Raw genomic sequence first — 22,965 nt, forward strand, 5'->3', positions numbered from 1 at the left:
GACATGGGTACTATCCCTGTTCCGGGAAGATCTCACATTCCACGGGACAACTAAGCCTGTGCCCCACAACTGCTGAGCCCGAGCTCCGCAAAAAGAGAAGCTACTGCAATGAGAAGTCGGAAAGTCGTCTCCACTCTCCACCAACTAGAGAAAGCTCATGTGCAGCAGCGAAGACTCGGCACAGCCAAGAGTAAGTAAGTTAATACAGTTAAAAGAAAAAGAATCACTGATAAACATCGTGAGGTGTACTTTTCCAGTTTCCATGGTAGTACCGACCTGTTTGTTTCTGTGCGGGACAAAGTGGTAGACAAAGTAGAAGCTGCATGTGGCTCAAACACTGCTCAACACCTCTCGCTAACATTGTATTACCATAGCTCTCAGGATTTGTCCTCTAATTTATGCTATAAAGAGCCAAGAGAGGCCAACAACATGGATATTCAGTGGCCACTAACTAAAGTGCATACAGGCACGTGCAAATGCACACATACGCGCACACACCCACATACACACACACACACACACACCCGTAAGTCTTAGGTCTCCTGTCAGCATTTTCTTCTCACTGCTTCCTCATTCTGGAACCCTCTGGTCTCCATAGTCTATGCTTATCTTCAAAAGTTTTGATTAGCTGGTCTAAGTGTCTCCTCATCTAGCTGTAGACACTGAAGATAAGTGACTTGCATGTGGTCCCTCAGCTACAGGGTAGTGGAGCCAGGGCTCAGACTAACTCTGACTTCAGCCCAACATTCCCCTCAGTACTTGTTCACTCCCTGGACATTCAGTGGGATGCTCTCTCTCCAGCCCAACCAGCGGGACAGGACTTGGCTCTAAAAAAGGCCATGCACTTGGTCTGCGGCCCTGCTCTTGCTATCTGGAAATTCTTAACTTTTTTAACAGAAGGTCCTGAATTTTCATTTCGCACATGGGCTTGCAAATTACGTATCTGGTCCTGCCTATAAGTGAAGAGGACTGCTCGTGGCCCTGAGACAAACTAATCATTCACCGGGGAACCTGCAGAAAGTGGAGAGCCACAGTTCAGAATCTCAACGTCAGCTCTGACCACCCTACCCATCCCTAAGATGATCTTAGCTTCCCTGAACCCTCAAACCCTCAAGTCCTACCTGGACAAACTTCATGAAAAAGAGCTGTTCTCCAGATATGTGCTAATGGAGGTAGTATTTCAATTACCCTTTGACTCTTGCTGGAAGGCAAGTAATTGCATTCCTAGTTAACTTTGAATTTGCTAATAGAAATGATGACTAATTGGAAAACATTTAAAAATTCTCTTCTCACCAGATCATTCTCTAAAAATTATACTCTCAAACATATCAACCACCATTCACTTGTCCTCTGACAGCTTTACAAACAGCCCACGTTTTGAAAAATTCTTTCAAACAAATCTTGGCAAATGTTTGCTGTTTTTCTTAAGCTTATAATGACAGTGTTATTTTCATTTGTTTAGTTATGCTTAGTTATCTTATCTGACATGGCCAGATGATCCAGCATTGTTTTTCAAGTCTTGTTTTTAATTTAACAAGGTAATGAATCAGTTGGAAGCAACTGTTTATGTTTTATTTTGTTCTAAGAAGTCCCCTTTAGTGATCAGGAAAGACAACAAATTTAAAAGAAGGAATAGCCATTGCATTTTCTTTGGAAATCACTGTAGAGCTGCAAAAAGATCTTATAAATCACCACATGCGTTGTCCTTATTTTCCCATAAGAACAGATTGTGATTTGCTCAATGAATCATCATGTCAAGTTCAAAGCACAGAAAGAGACTCCAGGGCTACGTTTTAGCACGTCTGTTCTTAACCAGTTCCAAGTAAATCAGACTGACAATCACTAAATATACTGCGGAGTTCAAACTGCAACTCTAGAAATTGAAGTGCATATAACCCTTAAAAAAAAAAAAAAGCCCCTCCACTATGCTCTCTAAAGATGTTAAGAATCACTATTGTACCATACTTGATAGTGCTAATCAAGAATATTACTTCTGGATACATTACATAAAGGTCACACAAAATGCATCACATACATAACACTACATTTAAATCCTTAATGGCATCATCATTGTGAGATGGGACTACCCTTTGCCATGTCAAATTTTTCTTAAGAAGGTGACACAAACATAGGACATGCAATTTGATCACAGTATATCTGAATCAGAGAGGAGTAACTATGAATCACAGAAGAACTGTTGCCAGGACTAATGCAAAACATTTGGCCTTTTGGTCACCAGCATTCATCGGACAGACGTGGATCATTGTCCTCACGCCCTTGTATCTTTCTTACTTGTAGAAGTATTTGTGTCTTACTAGACTGAACCTCTTTAAGACAGAAATAAATGATGTGTTAGCCATTCATCCTTTCATATCCAGCATCAATGCCTAGTACACAGCAGCAAATACATGAATAAAGTTATGAATTCTTCAATATCTTATGGAATTTCTGTATTTTCACACGATTTAGTACTGTGAGGGCTTCCCTGGTAGCTCAGATGTTAAAGAATCTGTCTGCAATTCGAGAGACTTGGGTTTGGTCCCTGGGTCAGGAAGATCTCCTGGAAAAGGAAATGGCAACCCACTGTACTGTTCTGGCCTGGAAATTCCCATGGACAGAGGAGCCTGGTGGGCTACAGTCCATAGAGTCGCAAAAAGTCAGACATGACTGTCAGACACATTATAACAGTGAAGGAGAGGTTTATAATCTCAGTGAAAGCAGAAAAGTAGGTATTATACTTTAAAAAAAAATTGTAGCCTCCTATGCCTTGTACAGTGTTAATGAGCCAGGAAACAATTACTTAATTAAACGATTAATGAGTGAGGAGAAGCACAAAGTTATCCACTTACTCGCAAGCAAGCCAACTCCACTTGCAAGGGATCCAATCCAGGCCGTTTTTCCTTTTCCTTCACCAAAGGCATCCAGCCATTCTATGTACAAGACACCGACAGCTAACGGTGACCCATAACACAAAAACTGAGTAAAGAAGGAGACAACCACAATCACCCAGCCCCAGCCACCATCGGGTGACTTTTTAAATTCCATTGTAACGTGAAGTCAAGCAGGCGTCTCTCACTGGGTCCTATGCAAAAAAAAAAAAAAAAAAAGAAAAGAAAAAGAAAAAGCATATTTAGAGTATGGTAAGGCATGGTATTTTAGATTTAAAATAGCTCCTCCTAAATTAAAATATTAAAAAGTTCCCTAAAAATACACAAGGAAAAGGATAAGAGATCACTGACATATCAAGTTAACTTTAAAATTTTTATTTCTGATTTGAATAAGTACTATATCCACATGTTTCCAAAAAATGTTTTTTATATTATAAAAAGGATACATTAGGAGTTTGGAATAAACATATATGCACTACTGTATATAAAATAGATAACCAACAGGCACCTACTGTATAGCATGGAGAACTATAATCAATATTTTGTAATAACCTATAAGGGAAAGAATCTAAAAAGAATATATATGTGTGTGTGTATGTATATACATATGTAGTTGTATATACATACACACACACACATAATATATGTACAACTCAATCACAGTGCTGTATACCTATAACTAACATGACACTGTAAATCAACTACACTTCAAAATTTTTTAAAAAGGCATAGAGTGAAAAGTCTTCCCAACTTCATCCCCATTCACCAGGTTCCCACCCCAAGCCAACCACAGGAAATGACTGTTTTGGATTCTTGTTGCATGTTGAGTTCCCCATGAAGAAGACTCTTAGCAAGAGCAGGTTTATTAAAAGTGTTCTCAACGGAAGAGAAAAGACAGCAGCAAGAGAAGGCAAGCCACCACATAGAGTTAAGGGCTAAGGAGATTTCCAAAGCCGGCTGACCTCTCAGAGTTGCCCTGCGTGGGGCAAGAGGAGCTGGCCCTTCACAGCCCCATGTTGGTAACTCACCAATTGCAGGCCACCTGGGAAGGGGGCGTGACCTCGGGTGAGGTGACTCTATTCAAAAGGGGCAACCATTACCCCTGGGGGCTGTTACCTGAAGCCATCTGTCAGCAGCCCTTCAGTTTCGGGGGCAAGAAACCTTTCATTCCTAAAGGGGGTCTGGAGGGAGGGTAGGCAGCACGGCACAATGTTCACCAACTCAAGTATCCCTCCAGAGTTTCCTTTTTTTCAAAAGAACATATTTATTTATTTTTTTGCACTGGGTCTTCCTTGCGCAGGCTTCTCAGGGCAGGAGCTTCTCTCACTGCAGAGTACAGGCTCTAGACTTGGGTTGCAGTAATTATGGCTCCTGCTCCCGGGCTCTAGAGCACAGGCTTAGTGGTTACGGCACACGGGCTTAGTTGCTCCATGGCACATGGGATCTTCCCAGATCAGGGATGGAATCCGTGTCCCCCACATTGGCAGGTAGATTCTTAACCACTGGACTATCAGGGAAGTCCCCTTCAAGAGTTTCTTTATGGATATAACAAGCAAAAACAAGCAAATAGTCTTAGACATCCTCTTTTCAACAAAACATTCATTTGGTTCAAAATGGAAAAAAAAAGGACAGACGATATACAGTCTCCCTCTACCTAGTTCCTGTCTAATTTCCATACCCTTCAAAGGTAACCAACGCTTCTTGTTTCTCTTGTATCTTTCTAGAACTGAAGCAACTTAGCACACACTCACACAGAATTAACATAAATACATAGCCTTATAGCCCTGTCGCTAAGTCGTGTCCGACTCTTTGCAACCCCATGGATTGTTGCCTACCAGGCTCCTCTGTCCATGGGATTTTCCAGGCAATAGTACTGGAGTGGATTGCCATTTCCTTCTCCAGGGGATCTTCCCAACCCAGGGATCGAACCCAGGTCTAAGCTAACTCAAATATAGATTCCCTCTAATTTTTTTAAGACACACAAAAAATAGCATGTTATATATATATTGGTATGTGTCTTGCTTTTTCTCACTTGAAAAATACCTTGAAGATCTTTCACATCAATGCATAATAACCATCCTCACTCCTTTCTTTCGGCTACGTTGTGTTCCAGTAATTCTTAGTTCTTTAACCACTGCTCCCAAAGAAAAACAATGCTGTAATAAATAACCTCACATTCACATATATCTTTACACATATCTGAAAAGAATTGCTGCGTCAACTACAAATATAGATTTGTAATTGTAATTAGTATTAGCAAATTGACTTCAAGGGATTAAACCAATTTATCTGAGCCTCAGCAACTTTGGGTGTGCAGTGAAACTTCAGGATTTTTGTCAATTTGTTGGCTTTAACTTGCATTTCTCAGCATTCTCTGAATGATATGTGTTGTTTCATAGGTGAAAAGTCATTTGTAATTCGTATCTAATTCTTGGGTATATATGGGTGTTTCTGGATTTTTCTTTCTGTTCCAGTGATCTGTCTAGTCACCTATCGTTATCAAATTTGTTTAACTCTTAAGTCTTTCTTTTTCTCTGGGCCAATCCATGTGGCTTGCGGGATCTTAGTTTCCTGACCAGGGCTTGAACCCGCACCCACAGCAGTGACAGTGCAAAGAATTAACCACTTGACCACTAGAGAATTATTCCTTAAGCATTTTTAATATATTTCAAGTTTCAGTGCAAATACTTTCTTTCCTGTCTATCGCTGCACACCTTTTCAATATTTTCTTGGCTCTTGTTTGTTTGGGCTTCCCGGATAGCTCAGTTGGTAAAGAATCCACCTGCAATGCAGGAGACCCCAATTTGATTCCTGGGTCAGGAAGATCTGTTGGAGAAGAGATAGGCTACCCACTCCAGTATTCTTGGGCTTCCCTTGTGGCTCAGCTGGTAAAGAATCTGCCTGCAATGAGGGAGACCTGGGTTTGATCCCTGAGTTGGGAAGATCCCCTGGAGAATGGAAAGGCTACTCACTCCAGTATTCCGGCCTGGAGAATTCCATGCAACCCATGGGGTTGCAAAGAGCTGGACATGGCTGAGGGATTTTCACTTGTTTGTTTACTTTTTTATATGAACTTCTGAATCAGTTTGATTCTAACATCTGATAGTGCTTTCATTATGACTGAGTTAAATTATAAATTGATTTAAGGGGGAAAATTCCTTTTATGATGTTGAGTCTACTTTCCATTTCATATCTTTGCATTTGTTCAATCTATTTTGTGTTCTAGTGTTTATTAAAGTTTTCCTCAATGTTTCTTTTTATTTTTATATAGTTTATTCTTTTTGCTAACATTATAATTAGGTTTATTTCTTTACCTCTGTTTGTATGTATAAAAGCTATTACTATCTGTATGTTAATTTTGGATTCTACTACCTTACTATAAAATCTCTTGTTTGAATTAGATTCTTCAATGATTTTCTTGGGTATATACAACTGATAATATAATAGAGTCATATAGCCATCTACAAACCCCTTACTTTGGATTCTCATATGTCTAATCTTTTTTTTTTTTGCCTTTGTGTGAGACAAGGCATACAGAATAATGTTAAATAATCAGAGTATATATCTTTGTCTAGTTTCTAACTTTAATGGAAAAGCCTTTAAGTGCCATGGTATTGCTTCTGAAGCTCAGATAGATATATTCCACAAACTTAAGGACAAAAGTTTCTACTTTCAAGTGTTATTATAAAGAATGTGTATTATGTTTTTCTCAAATGCATTTCCAGTGCATATGGAGATGACTGTGATTTTTTTGTCTTTTTAATTTTAATAAAATCTCTATTTTCTACTATTGAATCATCCTTAAATTAGTAGACTAAAACTTCTCTGGTTCATGCTCTATTTTGATTATGTCAGTCTCTTTGGGGGAGGGTTAAAGTCATAAGTGAGATTTGTCTCTTTTGTTTTTAATTTTGACTGGGTTTTGGTATCAAAATTATATTTTAAAAGAATTTGAAAACATTCATTCTTTATAAATTCTGAAGTAGTCTATATGGTAATGGATTTGGAGGCCCAAGGCCTGAACTTCCTGCCCTCGACAGGGCCTCCCAGTCATCTTTACCTTCTGTCTCCCTTCACCATGCCAGCTTCACAGTCAGGCTCAAAAGAGTCTTCTTCATCCACAGATTTTGCCAAACCATTCTCTTGGCTGTAGTTTCATCAATAAATAGGTGAAGAGAGTAGGAATATCATTCTTCCATTCATGCGTATCCCTAATTATATGGTGAGGAATTTGGCTATCTTAAGAGAGACTTCCCTGGTGGCTCAGACAATAAAGCGTCTGCCTCCAATGCAGGAAACCTGGGTTCGATCCCTGAGTCAGGAAGATCCCCTGGAGAAGGAAATGGCAACCCACTCCAGTACTCTTGCCTGGAAAATCTTATGGACAGAGGAGCCTGGTAGGCTATAGTCCATGGGGTCCCGAAGAGTCGGACACGACTGAGCAACTTCACTTTCACTTTTTCAAGAGAGCCATAGCTATACCCATCAATTTACCTGTGACTTGGTGAATTTCTTCACTTTGACATTCAAAGTACTGGGCAAAAATCACATCACCGCCTGCCACAGCTTTTTGTACAAATTAACTTTCAATATTTCATAACTGAAAACCAAGAAATATTACAATTTGTGCACAAAACTGTAGAGTCTAAAATTTAGTCTTTCAGACCACATTGACTGTGTTAGCAGACAGAATACTTGCAAATATAAAAATCCTTTGAAGTATTCAGATATGCCCTTCCTAAGAAGTCTATTCTCTCCAGTACCTACTCTATTGTAAAAGTAAATAATAAATTCTGTTCCTTTTAGAGACAACATAGTGGTGCTCTGCAATTCCTATTTAGCTGCTGCTGCTGCTAAGTCGCTTCAGTCGTGTCCGACTCTGTGCGACCCCAGAGACGGCAGCCTGCCAGGCTCCGCCATCCCTGGGATTCTCCAGGCAAGAACACTGGAGTGGGTTGCCATTTCCTTCTCCAATGCATGAAAGTGAAAGGTGAAAGTGAAGTCGCTCAGTCGTGTCCGACTCTTAGCGACCCCATGGACTGCAGCCTACCAGGCTCCTCCGTCTATGGGATTTTCCAAGCAAGAGTACTGGAGTGGGGTGCCATTGCCTTCTCTGATTCCTATTTAGAGTACCTGTTAAAGAAAAGATAGTCTTAATTCCCTAAACCAGGTAATGTATGACTTCAATAACCAAATACTTAATGAGGCCAAAAGGTTGTATAAAAAACCAAATGCTGGGCTTCCCTGGCGGCTCAGTGGTAAATAATTGGTCTGCCAATGCTGGAGACACAGGTTTGATCCCTGATCCTGGAAGATTTCACGTGCCAAGGAGCAACTAAACCTGTGGGCCCAAAGTACTGAGCCTGTGCTCTTGAGCCTGAGAGCCACAGCTACCGAAGCCCACACACCCGAAAGTCCCTGCTCCAAAACAAGATAAGCCACTGCAATGAGAAGCCTGCACACTACAACTCAGAGGAGTCCTCGCTCGCTGCAACTAGAGAAAAGCCCACGCAGCCACGAAGACCCAGCACAAGCAAGCAAGCAATCGCTCAGTCGTGTCCGACTTTGCGATCCCATGGACTGTAGTCTACCAGGCTTCTCTGTCCATGGGATTTTCCAGGCAAGAGTACTGGACTGGGTTGCTATTTCCTTCTCCAGGGGATCTTCCTGACCCAGGGATCGAACGCAGGTCTCCTGCATTGCAGGCAGACGCTTTACCCTCTGAGCCACACAGTCATAAATAAATAAATAAATAATTTTTTTTAATGTATAAGAGATTGTCCTTCATTTAAATCTTCAAGGTACAGGTGTCCAGGAAAAGTACACATTTACAAAGGCAAAGCACCATGATCTTAAAAAAAGTCAGAGTTTTCTGGAGGGAAAGGGAAGGGGAGTGAAAAAGTAAGGAGTATCTCCCTTGCAAGTTTTCAAACTGAAGTAGACAGAAATGCCTTTATACACCAAATACCTGTGGCCATGCCTTGCTTTGCTTTGCCTTGCCTTGAGTGACATTTCACCACATAGGACAGGAGCCAGAGAAATTCTTCTCACAGTAAATGTTTGGGAGAGCAAATCTTTGAAATACAAAGCTCCCATATGTATCAACCGGGACTAGAATGACAAGTTTTTTAAAGAGTTGGCTAAGAGCTTCTGACCTTTCATTGTCTCAGAATTTGAGACACAGGTAGTCTGAACAGAACATGGTGAAAAATACCATTTAGTGGTTTCTTATTTTCTGTCAGGGCAACATCTTTCTCCTGTAATCTGCTATCCTTTAGATGTCTCTCATCTGCTTTTTCTGATTTTCTATATTCCATAAGGTGACTTCACAACTAGACTAGCCTTTCCTCCTTGTTGTAATGGTAGCCAATTTTCTTTGGAGTACTTGGGTCTTCCCTCATGGATAGATGGTTGGTGGGACTTTTCATCAAGAGGTGTTTGATCTTGACCTATAAAGTAGAACCTGAACCAAGCAAGGCCAGTAGGACCTCTTCCCCAGGATCCTGAACTTGAGTGCAATGTTCTAATAAAAGAAAAATATTTGGGATTTATTGATCCTAGTTGCAGTGCATTAAAGAAACCCTCTGTCAAATCCTACTACCTTGGCTCCCAAGGGATACCCAGGCCTGGTTCCTCCAGCCTTCCATTTCATTCTCAGAGCTAACCTAGTAAATTATTTTAAGTTAGCTGGCATTTGTTTCTTTTAACTGCAACAGAATAAACATCTTGTGAGTGTGCAGTAATTTCAAGTTGATTATTTTAACTATCCACACCCAGCTTGATCCTGTTTGGGTCAAAGGTTAAGCTTAGGTGTACAGTCTATGACCACAAAATAAGGAAATATAGATATGAGTTACCATTTTTTTCTGAAAATTTCATCTTACTAATTCTCCCTCTTCATAGCTTATGATCCAATATGATAAAATGTCTTTCCTGGTATTCTTGTTAATAAAGAGCTTAAATTAATTGAAATATTATATATTAACACATACATATGGAACCCAGAAAAATGGTATAGATGAACTTTATTTGCAAAACAGAAATAGATACATAGATGTACAGAACAAACATATGGACACCAAGAGAGGGAAAGGGGAGGTGGGACGAACTGGAAGATTGAGACTGTCATATATACACTATTTTTACTATGTATAAAATAGATTACTAATCAGAACCCATGGTATAGCTCAGGGAACTCTACTCAGTGCTTTCTGGGAGCAGCTAAATGAGAAGAAAATCCAAAAAGGAGGGGATCTATGTATATATATGGTGGATTCACTTCGCTGTAAAGCAACTATATTCCAATAAAAGGTAACCAAAAATTAATTAACTGAAATTTCCACTAAGCCTGTTTATCCTACTATTTACAGAAATGCTGTGTTATAAAAATGGGATCCTCGTTCCAGAAATTTTTTGATCACTTTCAATTTAAATTATATTGCAATAGATACCAAGGGACCTCAGAAGAAATATAAGGCATAGCCCTTGCCACCTAGGAGCTTATAACCCCATTAGGAAAGTAAGATGCATCCACAAGAGTATATGGTGAAGTGCCACAGGGGTTGGGTGGACAGTAAATGTTTAGGAGTCATAGAGAAATGCAGGCAATCAAGGCAGGAGCAGGAGTGGAAGGCCTCATGAAGCAGGTTGGTTCTTTTTTTTTTTTTTTTTTTTTTAATTTTTGGCCTTACCCAGCGGCATGGCCTCCCAGGTGACACTAGTGGTATAGAACCCACCTGCCGACCCAACCTGCAGGAGGTGCAAGAGATGTGGGTTTAATCCCTGGGCCAGGAAGATCCCCTGGAGTAGGAAATGGCAACCCATTTCAGTATTCTTGCCTGGAAAATTCCATGGGCAGAGGAGCCTGGGGGGCTACAGTCCATGGGGTCACAAAGAGTTGGACACAACTGAGCCGCAGCAGCATAGGGTGAAGCACGGCATGTGGGAATTTAGTTTCTGGACCAGGGATCAAACCCACACTCCCTGCATTGGACGGTGGAGTCTTAACTAGGGAAGTGGGAAAGCAGGTCAGTTCTAAAAAATAATGTAGAAACTCATTAAAGGGTGGCTCAGCAAGAGGATCAAGACAAATACGGGTCTGGAATCAGGAACAAGCTTAGCAGCTCTGGTGTAAAGCATAAAGAGTGGATCTTCAAAGGCTTACAGAGGAAAATATTAGAAAGATAGCAGTTTCCACTGAAATTTAAGAGCAAAGTATCCCAAGAAGCTTGAGTTTATAGCCCCAAGAAAGGATTCTTTTCACACTTTTTGTAATAAATCCTGGTATTAATAACCCATTATATAATCTAAATGGTGGATTTTTTTTCCCTAAAAAATATAGCAAGATCAAGACTTACCTGGTGACCCAGAGGCTAAGACTCCCCACTCCCAATGCAGGGAGCCCGGAGTTCACTCCCTGGTCAGGGAACTAGACCCTACATGCTGTAACTAATAGCTTGCATGCCACAACCAAGACTTAGTGCAGCCAAATTAAAAAAAAAAACAAAAGCAATAAGTACCAGAACATTTGGACTAGTGTTCCATGAGTATACTCAAAGTTTGGGATGCTTATTCATATAACTGTATGAAAATATGCTTCTATATACTACATGTATTGTTGTATATTCTAGTACACTCTTTGAGAGTTTGGAATCTTTTAACCTATGTTAACTTCAGACTCTGCATGACATCTTATAAAACTAAAAATCAGAAGCTATTTTGAAAGAGAATTTGAAGAGACTTGATAGGAAAATCAAAGATTTTACAGACAAGCAAAAGCTAGAAGAGTGCAGAACCACCAAATCAGCTTTACAACATATGTTCATAGAACTTCTCTAGGTGAAAAAGAAAAGGCCTCAACTAGAAACAAGAAAATCACAAAATGAAAAAGCTCACTGAAGGAAAATACACAGTAAAGGTAGGAAATTATCTACACATTACAACCTAGTGAAAGTGAAGTCGTGTCCAACTCTTTGCGACCCATGGACTGTAGTTGGCCAGGCTCCTCCGTCCATGGGATTTTCCAGGCAAGAATACTGGACTGGGTTGCCATTTCCTTCTCCAGCGGATCTTCCTGACTCAGGGATCAAATCCAGGTCTCCTGCATTACAGGCAGACTCTTTACCATCTGAGCCACCAGGGAATCCCAAGAGAGGTTAAAAGACCAAAGTAGTAAAAATCATCTATATTCACAAGAAACAGTTAAGGGATACACAAAAAATTAAAAGTAAAATATGATATCAAAGACAGCAATTATAAGGAGAGGAGAGTAAAAATGCAGGGTTTTTACAATGAATTTGAAACTAAGAGATCAGTAACTTAAAACTGGCACTTATAAATACAGACTTCTATATTAAAACCTTTATGATAACCACAAACCAAAAATCTGTAATAAATATACACACAGAAAAAGGAATCCAAACATAACACTAAAGATAGTCATCAACCTACTGAGTGGGAGAAGATATCTACAAATGATATGACAGATCAGGGATTGGTGTTCAACATATATAAACAGCTCATACCATTCAACATCAAAAAAAAACCACAAAACAAGCCAATTAAAAAACAGACAGAAGGACTAAATAAATATTTTTCCAAAGAGGAAATACAGACGGCCAACAGGCACATGAAGGGGTGCTCAATATTGCTAATCATCAGGGAAATGCAAATCAAAACCACAATTAAACATCACCTCACTTATGTCAGAATAGCTGTCATTAAAAAGAACACATAACAATGTCGACAAGGATGTGGAGGAAAGGAAACCTTGTACATTGCTGGTGGGAACATAAATTGGTGCAGTCACGGTGGAAAACAGTATTGAGGTTTCTCAAAAAAATAAAAATAAGATTAGCATGTGAGCCAGCATTTCTACTATTGGGTACATGTCCAAAAAAGACAAAAACACTAATTTGAAAAGATACATGCATCCCAATGTTCAGAGCAGCATTACTCACAATTGCCAAGGTGTGGAAGTAATCTAATTAAGATTCCATCAACAGATAATTGGATAAAGACGATGTATGTATACAATGAGATACTATCCAGCCACAAAAAACTGCCAAATTTTACCATTTGCAGTGACATGAATAGACTTGGAGGGTGTTATGTTTTAGTGAAATAAGTCAGACAGAGAAAGACAAATACTATATGATACCACTTACATGTGGAATCTAAAAAATACACCTAGTGAATACAACAAAAAGAAGCAGACTTATAGAGAACTATTAATAGTGGTTATCAGTGAGCAGGACTCTTGCCTGGAAAATCACATGGACGGAGGAGCCTGGTGGGCTGCAGTCCATGCGGTAGCTAAGAGTCGGCCACGACTGAGCGACTTCCCTTTCACTTTTCACTTTCATGCATTGGAGAAGGAAATGGCAGCCCACTCCTGTGTTCTTGCCTGGAGAATCCCAGGGACGGGGGAGCCTGGTGGGCTGCCACCTACAGGGTCGCACAGAGTTGGCCATGACTGAAGTGACTTAGCAGCAGCAGCAGCAGCAGTGAGGAGGAAGGGCAATAAAGGGATCGGGGGGAGGAGGTACAAACAAGTGGGTATAAGATAGGCTCGAGGATGTATTGTATACCACAGGGAATATAACCAATATTTTGTAATAACTGTAAATGGAAAGTATCCTTAAAAATTATATGAAATTTTTTTAATTTAAATAAAATGCCTGATGAAGTAAAAAATATTGGTCTTTAAAAATATATCTATCCCACATATTATTATAAACCTCCCTTGGACAAGAAAGAAGAACAATAAGTAAAATGAACCATAATAAAATCACACCATTCAACAAAATTAGATTATCATTAGCATAAAGGATAGCATGTACTCCTAAAGTTATCGTTTGTTCTGTTAAAGGAAAAGGAGAGTTATGTAAATTGCAAGACATTTCCTTCAGAAAATGAAAAGGACTGTTGATGAAAGTCTACTTTACACTCATGGAAAACTTTTAAGCTCTAACATCTTAGATGGCATTCAGTTCTGTTCAAGTGATGCCGAGTCTTTGTTATTTCCTCAACTCTACACTGGCTGAAAATTTCTCTTCTCCCGGATATAGGATGGGATGTCAGAATTGAGCATTTGACATTTATGAACACTTAATGTTGACACAGAAGCTTCCTGTCCCTGAAATGTATACAAATGTTCTACACTATTTTTTGTCAAATACAGAGTGATTTACAACTGTTTGGTCTTATTTTCAGTCATAGCTGCTCCAGTAATTTTTCTCTAGTAACTCCTTTTTGAATGTTACCATTAAATATCTCCTTAAGGATTCCTAGATACATTTTCTACTTGAACAAAAGTAGGCAAAAACAGCAAATTTTTATTTGAATCTCAATCACTACCAAATTACGTGGTGCTGAATTATTACTTTAATTGAGGGCCTACAATCATGGGCTGCATCCTGGGGGAAAACAGTTTATTCCAGGTTGATTTTCTCTTGATCTAGGCATCTATCCGTGAGGAGTGTCAAAAGTCTGAATTAGCCTGGGTTTCATGACCTTTCCTCAGTCACATTAATGCCACAGACATGTGGGCACCTCTAAAGGATGGGCAAGGAGGTAGATCACAGACAGCCTCCCGTGTTGCTGGTGGGGATGCAGAGGTAGTGGCCACTTTGGAAGTTTGAGGAGTGGAAATGGAAAATGACTGTTAAAGGGACAAGGTTTCTTTGGAGTGATGAAAATGTTTTACAATCATTTTTATTTATTCATTGGCTGAACCTTTTGGCATGTGGAACCTCCCTGACTGGGGATCAAACCCACATCCCCTACAGTGGGGCCTCAGAGTCTTAACCATTGAACCACCAGCGTAGTCCTACAATTATTTTTAAATGTTTTACAATCAGATTTTGGTATATTATGCACAACTCTTGAATAAGATCCACTCAACAGTACACAGTAGGTGGGTGAATTTTATCACATGTGAATCTTTATCTGTCAAAAGAAAACACATTCAAAAGCTCCTAGAGTATAACTGATTCATTTTGCTGCACAGCAGAAATTAACACAACATTGTAAAGCAACCATACTCCAATAAGAATTAAATTTTTAGAAGTTCCTAGAAATTGTGTTTTAGTTCTGACTCCAATACAGGTAACAAGTTTCATAAACTCAAGAGCAGACCTGCTCTGCCAGAGCTGTTCTAGCATTCGTATTGTTCTTTCCCCATTGTGCCTTTATCCCAAATGTACATCATTTATTGCCTGCTACCACAGTTTGGGAGAAAGGGATTCTGAGAACTGGGAATTCTAATAAAATCGTAGGTAAACAAATCAGTCTTTGGGTGCTGTGATAAAAAAAAGAAGGTAAGCAAATAATTCTTTGTGAATTACTGTGAATTATGCTTATTAAAATACAGACAAAGAAATATATACTGCTGCTGCTGCTGCTGCTAAGTCGCTTCAGTCGTGTCCGACTCTGTGAGACCCCATAGATGGCAGCCCACCAGGCTCCCCCGTCCTTGGAATTCTCCAGGCAAGAACACTGTACATACTAAAGTTCATTGTTGTTGTTCAGTCACTAAGTCATGTTCGACTCTTTGTGACCCTATGGACTGGAGTACATCAGGATACCCTGTCCTTCACTCTCTCTCAGAGTTTGCTCAAATTCATGTCCACAGAGTCAGTGAAGCTATCTAAACATCTCATCTTTCTCCTTTTGCCTTCAATCTTTCCCAACAACAGGGTCTTTTCCAATGTGTTGGCTGTTCCCATCAATTGGGCAAACTACTGGAGCTTCAGCTTCAATATCACTCCTTCCAATGAATATTCAGGGTTGATTTCCTTCAGGATTGCTTGGTTTGATCGCCTCGCTGTCCAAGGGACTCTCAAGAGTCTTCTCCAGCACCACAGTTATAAAGCATCCATTCCTCCATGCTCAGCCTTCTTTATGGCCCAACTTTCCATCCATACAAGACTACTGGAAAAACCATAGCTTTGACTAGATGGACTTTTGTCAGCAAAGTGATGACTTTGCTTTGTCACATGCTATCTAGCTTTGCCATAGTTTTCCTTCCAAAGAGCAAGTGTCTTTTAATTTCATGGCTGCAGTCATCATCCAAAGTGATTTTTGAACCAAGAAAAGAAAATCTGTCACTGCTTCCACTTTTTCCCCATCAATTTGCCATGAAGCGATGGGACTAGATGCCATCATCTTAATTTTTTGAATGTTGACTTTTAAGCCAGCTTTTTCAATCTCCTTTTTCACTTTCATCAAGAGGATCTTTAGTTCCTTTTCACTTTTAGACATCAGAGAGATATCATCTGCATATCTGATGTTGTTGATATTTCTCCTGGCAATCTTGATTCCAGCTTGGGATTCATTCTGCCTGGCATTTCGCATGATGTACTCTGCATATAAGTTAAATAAGCAGGGTGACAATATACAGCCTTGATGTATACTCCTTTCCCAGTTTTGAACCAGTCTGTTGTTCAATGTGGGGTTCTAACCATTGCTTCTTGACCTGAATACAGGTTTCTCAGGAGACAGGTAAGGTGGTCTGGTTTTACTTCAGTCTCTTTAAGAATAATAGCTGGAACATTCTCTGGCGTTTGCCCTGCTTTGCGACAGGAATGAAAACTGACCTTTTACAGTCCCGTGGCCACTGCTGAGTCTTCCAAATTTGCTGGCATATTGAGTGCAGCACTTCAACATATCATTTTTAAGGACTTGAAATAGCTCAGCTGGAATTCCAGCACTTCCACTAGCTTTGTTCATAGTAATGTTTCCTAAGACCCGCCTGTCTTCATTCACACTCCAGGATATCAGGCTGTAGGTGAGTGACCACACCCTCATGGTTATTTGGGTCATTAAGACCTTTTTTGTATAGTTCTTCAGTGTATTCCTGCCACTTAATCTCTTCAGCTTCTGTTAAGTCTTTACCATTTCTGTCCTTTATCATGACCATCCTCGCATGAAATGTTTCCTTGATATCACCAATTTTCTTGAAGAGATCTCTAGTCTTCCTATTCTATTATTTTCGTCTATTTCTTTGCATTGTTCCTTTAAGAAGGCCTTCTTATCCCTCCTTGCTAGTCTCTGGAACTCTGCATTCAGTTCGGTATATCTTTCCTCTTCCCCCTTGTCTTCCACTTCTCTTCTTCCCTCAGCTATTTGTAAAGCCTCCTTACACAACCACTTTGCTTTCTTGCATTTCTTTTTCCTTGGGATGGTTTTTGTCACTGCCTCCTAACTAGTTCTTCAGGCACTCTGTCTACAAGATCTAATCCCTTGAATCTATTTGCCACTTCCACTGTATAATCATAAGGGATCTGATTTAGGTCATACCTGAATGGCCCAGTGGCTTTCTCTCCTTCTTCAATTTAAGCCTGAATTTTGCTAAGGAGCTCAAGGTCAGAGTTACAGTCAGCTCTGGGTCTTGTGTTTTGCTGACTGTATAGAGTTTCTCCATCTTTGGCTGCAAAAATAGAATCAATCTGATTTTGGTATTGACCATCTGGTAATGTCCACGTGCAGAGTTGTTTCTTGTGCTGCTGGGAGAGAGTGTTTGCTATGACCAGTGTGTTCTCTTGACAAAACTCTGTTAGCCTTTGTCATGCTTCATTTTGTCCAAGGCCAAACTTGCCTTTTACTCCAGGTATCTCTTGACTTCCTACTTTTGCATTCTACTCCCCTATGATGAAATGGACATTTTGGTGTTAGTTCGTGAAAGTGTTGTAGGTCTTTATAGAAATGTTCAACTTCAGTTTCTTCAGCATTACTGGTTGGGGCATAGACTTGGATTACTATGCTGATGAATGGTTTGCCTTGGAAAGGAACCCAGATCATTCTGTTGTTTTTGAAATTGTACCCAAGCACTGCATTTCAGACTCTTTTGTTGACTATGAATGCTCCATATATATTTATATGTATATATATATATACATTTTATACATATATACGATATATACAGTATAAAACTGAACCACTTTTCTGTACAACTGAAACCAATACAACATTGTAAATCAACAATTTGTTGTAGTTCAGTTGTTCAGTCGTGTCCGACTCTTTGCAACCCCATGGACTGCAGCATGCCAGGCTCCCCTGTCCTTCATCATCTCTGCCCTGTCTCCATTTTTAAAAGTCCTATTATTTAAAAATTAAAAGATGAATAAGTAATGATGCCTGTACCTAGTTCTTGACTTCTATCATTTCACATCTACTTTCACTTTCCTACTTCTCAAGCACTTTGTTCTATGATGTGTTTCAGGGGTGAGAAGTGTAACATCTGCAGTTACAAGAGTGTCAAAACTATTATGACTGATTTTTGATAATTTATGAGTAGCATAAAGCTTTAAAATAATGTAAGTTTCTTCTGGGTCAAAAAAGTAAACTTCCTATGTATTGATTTATATATTTTCGAATAGAATAACCCTAACACCAATGTTAGTCCTTCAAAAGTAATAGTCATTGGATCAGTTTTGACACTTACCAATGACATTTCATAATCAGCACAGTTTATGATTTCTAAAGTAAAATAATTTGTTATATATCAATATTATTTTTTAAAAGAAAAAGAAACTACATATTGTCTTTGCAAATTAACTTTAAAACTCCTTGTAAAACCATATGAGTTATCTTTATTTTATACATATACATGCACATATATATTAGGACTTCCCTGATGGCTCAGCAATAAAGAATCTGCCTGCAGTGCAAAAGACGAAGGAGACATGGGTTCAATCCCTGGTAGAAAAATCCCCTAGAGGAGGAAATGGAAACTCACTCTAGTATTCTTGCCTGGAGAATCCCATGGACAGAGGAGTCTGGCGGGCTACAATCCATAGGGTTACAGAGTCAAACACAACTCAGAGACTGAGCCCACACATGCACATATATACATATGTATATATATTTCTATATCTACAATTCTATATGCGTTTTCCACAATATTAAATAGCTATAAAAGAGAATTTTAGTACAAAATTCTCCAAACAAGAATTTTAGTACAACTGTAAATCCAGGTGTTGCGACCTTAATCAGACTGTCTCAGTAGTCAAGGGAGGACTAAGACACTTCATGCATGCATGCTCAGTCGCTTCAGTTGTATCTGACTTTTTGTGACCCTATGGACTGTAGCCTACCAGGGCTCCTCTATCCATGAATTCTCCAAACAAGAATACAGGAGTGAGCTGCCATGGGGGATTTTCCCCAACCCAGGGATTGAACCCAGGTCTCGTGTGTCTCCTGCACTGGCAGGCAGGTTCTTCAACACAAGCACCACCTGGGAAGTCCAAGCTACTTTATACTCCTGGCATATGAGTGAAGGAAAAAAAAGCCTAAATGAAGATTTAAAAATCAAGGTATCTATTAAAAGTTTACTCTTTAAAAATCAGTGCTAGGGGACTTCCCTGATGGTCTAGTGATTCGGACTTCGTCTTCCAATGCAGGCGATCTGAGTTCAATTCCTAGTCAGGAGCTAAGATTCCACATGCCCTGTGGCCAAAAAACCAAAACATAAAGCAGAAGAATATTGTAACAAATTCAACAGACTTTAAAAATGGTCCTTATAAAAAAAATCCTAAAAGAAATCAATGCTATCAGCCAAAAAAGTAGAAACAACCTGAATATCCAACAACTGATAATAAATAAAATGTGGTATATCTACACAATGGAATTTTTTCTTTACTATAAATTGTATTTAGCTTTCGGTCTCCAAGTTAACTGAGGAGGTAGGTTGTTTTATTCTTTCATTTTTAAAAAAAATCATTTTATTGAAGTATCGTTGGTTTACAATGAAGTGTTTCTGTTGTACAATGAAGTGTTTTACAGTGAAGCATTTCTGTATATGTGTAATTCTTTTTCATACTCTTTGCCATTATTGTTATTACAGGGTATTGAATACAGTTCCCTATGCTATACAATGGGACCTTGTTGTTTACCATCCTGTGTATAATCGTTTGCATCAGATAGTCCCAAACTCCCAATCCATCCCTTCCCCACCCTTACCCTTGGCAACACAAGTTCTCCATTTCTGTGAGTCTATTTCCATACACAATGATATTATTCAGCAACGAATGAAGTATTACACATGCTACAACATGTATGAACCTTCAAAACACTGTATTAAGTGCTAAGGGAAAGCAGCCAATCACCAAAGACTCCATATTACATGGTTCCCATTTCTATGAACCTTCCAGAACAGGCAAGTCTACAGAAAGTGGGTGAGTCATTGCCTAGGACTAAAAGAGTTGGGAGAAAAAGAGAAATGACTGCTGACAGGTATAAGGTTTCTTTGGGGGGCTGATGAAAATATTTCAGAATTAATTACAGTGGCAGTTGTACATGTCTGTGAATACGCTGAAAACCATCAACTTGTGCACTTCAAATAGGTGAATCATAAGGTTTGTGAATTACGCTTTAATAAAGCTGTCAAAAAATTAATGCAAACCCCAACTGAATATATTTATCAAAATTCATCATACTGTATACTTAGACCTGTTGGATTTTATTGTGTATAAAGTATACCTCAGTAAAGTTGACTTTATAAAGAAAAATTATTAATGCCATAAACACACATATGGTTCCAATGACTGCTCTATGACCTGATTTGGAGATAAAATCAACAATATCTGTTTAAGGTCTTTCATAAACGTGAGGTTCCCTCCCCTCCTACACACCTCCCAACACACACACACAGATTTCTTTTTTCTGTGATGACCCCTCCAAGTCATGATTCTTTCATGTAACTTAACTAATGCAGACACGGTCACTTCCTAAGTCAGAGCATCAAGTTCACTCCTGATCACACCCAGATTTCTAACCTAGGAACAGGTTTAAACAAGGGCAATAAAATCAGGAGATTATGCTTTGCTTATTCTGTTTGCATTGTAGCTCCTCAAATAAAGCAGTAACAAAGCTCCAGTTCAAGTGCAGGAATGACTACACGTCATAAAAGAAGAATCTAAGCAATGAAAATAAAATGTAGGTTCAGGGCTTCTAAAGTAAACGTCAGTGATCCCTGGCTGCTTTGTGTACGTATAGAAGAATGTACAGAAAATGATAAGGAGCAAGTTAATACTTTCAGTTGTTTGATAGCTTCCTTTTTTTTCCTCTTGCTTTCACCATAAAGATGGGGTAGAGAGGAAGAGAGGTTTTGCCAGTATCTGGTTGCACAGCAGAAGGGACTCAGGAATGGTTAAGGTCATGAGCTTTATTCATTTCAGTTCAGTCGGTCAGTCGCGTTCAACTCTTCGCGACCCCATGGACTGCAGCACGCCAGGCTTCCCTGTCCACCACCAACTCCCGGAGCATGCTCAAACTCAAGTCCTTCAAATCGGTGATGTCATCCATGATGCCATACATGAGCTTTGTTATCACATGTATATCTGGTTCTGATCCAGTCTACACTACTCACCATATGTTTTTGAGCTAAGTACTTAATGTCTGTGAGCCTCAGTTTTCCCCATCTGTAAATGCTGAAGCTGAATCTCCAATACTTTGGCCCCCTGATTTGAAGAACTGACTCATTTGAAAAGACCCTGATGGTGGGAAAGAATGAAGGCGGGAGGAGAAGGGGACGACAGAGTATGGGATAGTTGGATGGCATCATTGACTCAATGGACATGAGTTTGGGTAAACTCTGGGAGTTGGTGATGGACAGGGAGGCCTGGCGTGCTGCAGTCCATGGGGTCACAAAGAGCTGGACACAACTGAGTGACTGAACTGAAAATGGTAAATAATGAGTTTAAAGTACAAAGTTCACTTATATGTGGAATGTTAAAAAAGAGTACAAATGAACTTATCCACAAAATGGAAATAGAGCTACAGATGTAGAAAATAAACTTAAGGTTACGGGGAGAAGAGGGGGAAGGGATGAATTGGGAGACTGGGATTGACATGTAGACAGTATTATATATAAAATAGATAAAAAATAAGGACCTATTGTATAGCACAGGGAACTCTACTCAATACTCTGTAATAGCCTATATGGGAACAGTATCTAAAAAAAGAGTAGCTATATGTGTAACTGATTCACCTTGCTGAACACCGGAAACTAACACAACATTGTACATCAACTATACTCCAATAAAAAAAATTTTAAGTTCAAATCTCAGTGCCTGGCACACAATAAAACATTTTACTAAGTATTAGCTATGATTTTATTCCTATAAAGGATTTCTGGGGACTTGATAGCCACTTTCTCAGAAGTAGTTCCTAGTTACTTACACCAGAATTCGAGATCAACTAGTTACTAAATCATTTCTCACTCTAGGGCTTCTAAGACTTTTTGATCTTTAGTTATTTCTTAATCTTTAGTTATTTCTTAATACTAAGGACCTTGAAACCAAGATCTGGATACTGGCAGGTTGCATTTGGAATGATTCAAAACCGTGTTTACTCCTGTTAAAACTTGATTTGGTTTCAAGTTTAGAAATTCCAGAATTTGCATTTTTAAAAAGTCACCCTATGGGGAACTCCCAGCATTCCAGTGGTTAGGACTCAGAGCTTTCAATGCCATGGCCCCAGATTCAGTTCCTGGACAGGGAACCAAGATCCTGCAAGCCTCGCAGTGCAGCCAAAATAAAAAACAAAAACAAAAAATCACTCAATGATTCTGATACAGGTTATCCACAGATACACCCTGAAAACTGCTGCCCAACCACAGTGATTCCCGGCCATGACTGCACTAAAATCATCTGCTGCTGCTGTTAAGTTGCTTCAGTCGTGTCCAACTCTGTGCGACCCCATAGACGGCAGCCCACCAGACTCTGCTGTCCCTGGGATTCTCCAGGTAAGAACACTGGAGTGGGCTGCGATTTCCTTCTCCAATGCATGAAAGTGAAAAGTGAAAGTGAAGTCGCTCAGTTGTATCCGACTCTTAGCGACCCCATGGACTGCAGCTATCTGGGAAGCTTTTAAATATCCCCGATGCCAGGTCCCACCACCAGCCTGCTCTGGGGTAGACCCTAACACTTCCAGCCACTCTAATGTGTAGCTAGGCTGAGCATCACTGTCCTAGAGGATAGAGCACCTTCTGATCAACCGTCCCATCTTCCACCCCAGTGGAAGAAAGACATAGGTGAGGAAGACAGAGAAGAAAATAAGCAGTTGGTGATAGTGA

The 22,965-nt window shown here is 39.6% G+C and overlaps 1 protein-coding gene across 1 annotated transcript in view; it reads right to left on the reverse strand.

The window, feature by feature from the left end:
• SLC16A9 (solute carrier family 16 member 9) overlaps positions 1–22,965 on the reverse strand; it is an 83,042-nt gene that overhangs the window by 43,630 nt on the left and 16,447 nt on the right. The window contains exon 2 of the mRNA XM_055589723.1: positions 2,850–3,082. Within this exon, the coding sequence (XP_055445698.1) occupies positions 2,850–3,045 (196 nt within the window). The 5' untranslated portion in view covers positions 3,046–3,082. The remainder of the gene's footprint in view (positions 1–2,849; positions 3,083–22,965) is intronic.

The sequence above is a fragment of the Bubalus kerabau genome, chromosome 1, assembly GCF_029407905.1.
Source record: "Bubalus kerabau isolate K-KA32 ecotype Philippines breed swamp buffalo chromosome 1, PCC_UOA_SB_1v2, whole genome shotgun sequence".
Classification (NCBI taxonomy): Eukaryota; Metazoa; Chordata; class Mammalia; order Artiodactyla; family Bovidae; genus Bubalus; species Bubalus kerabau.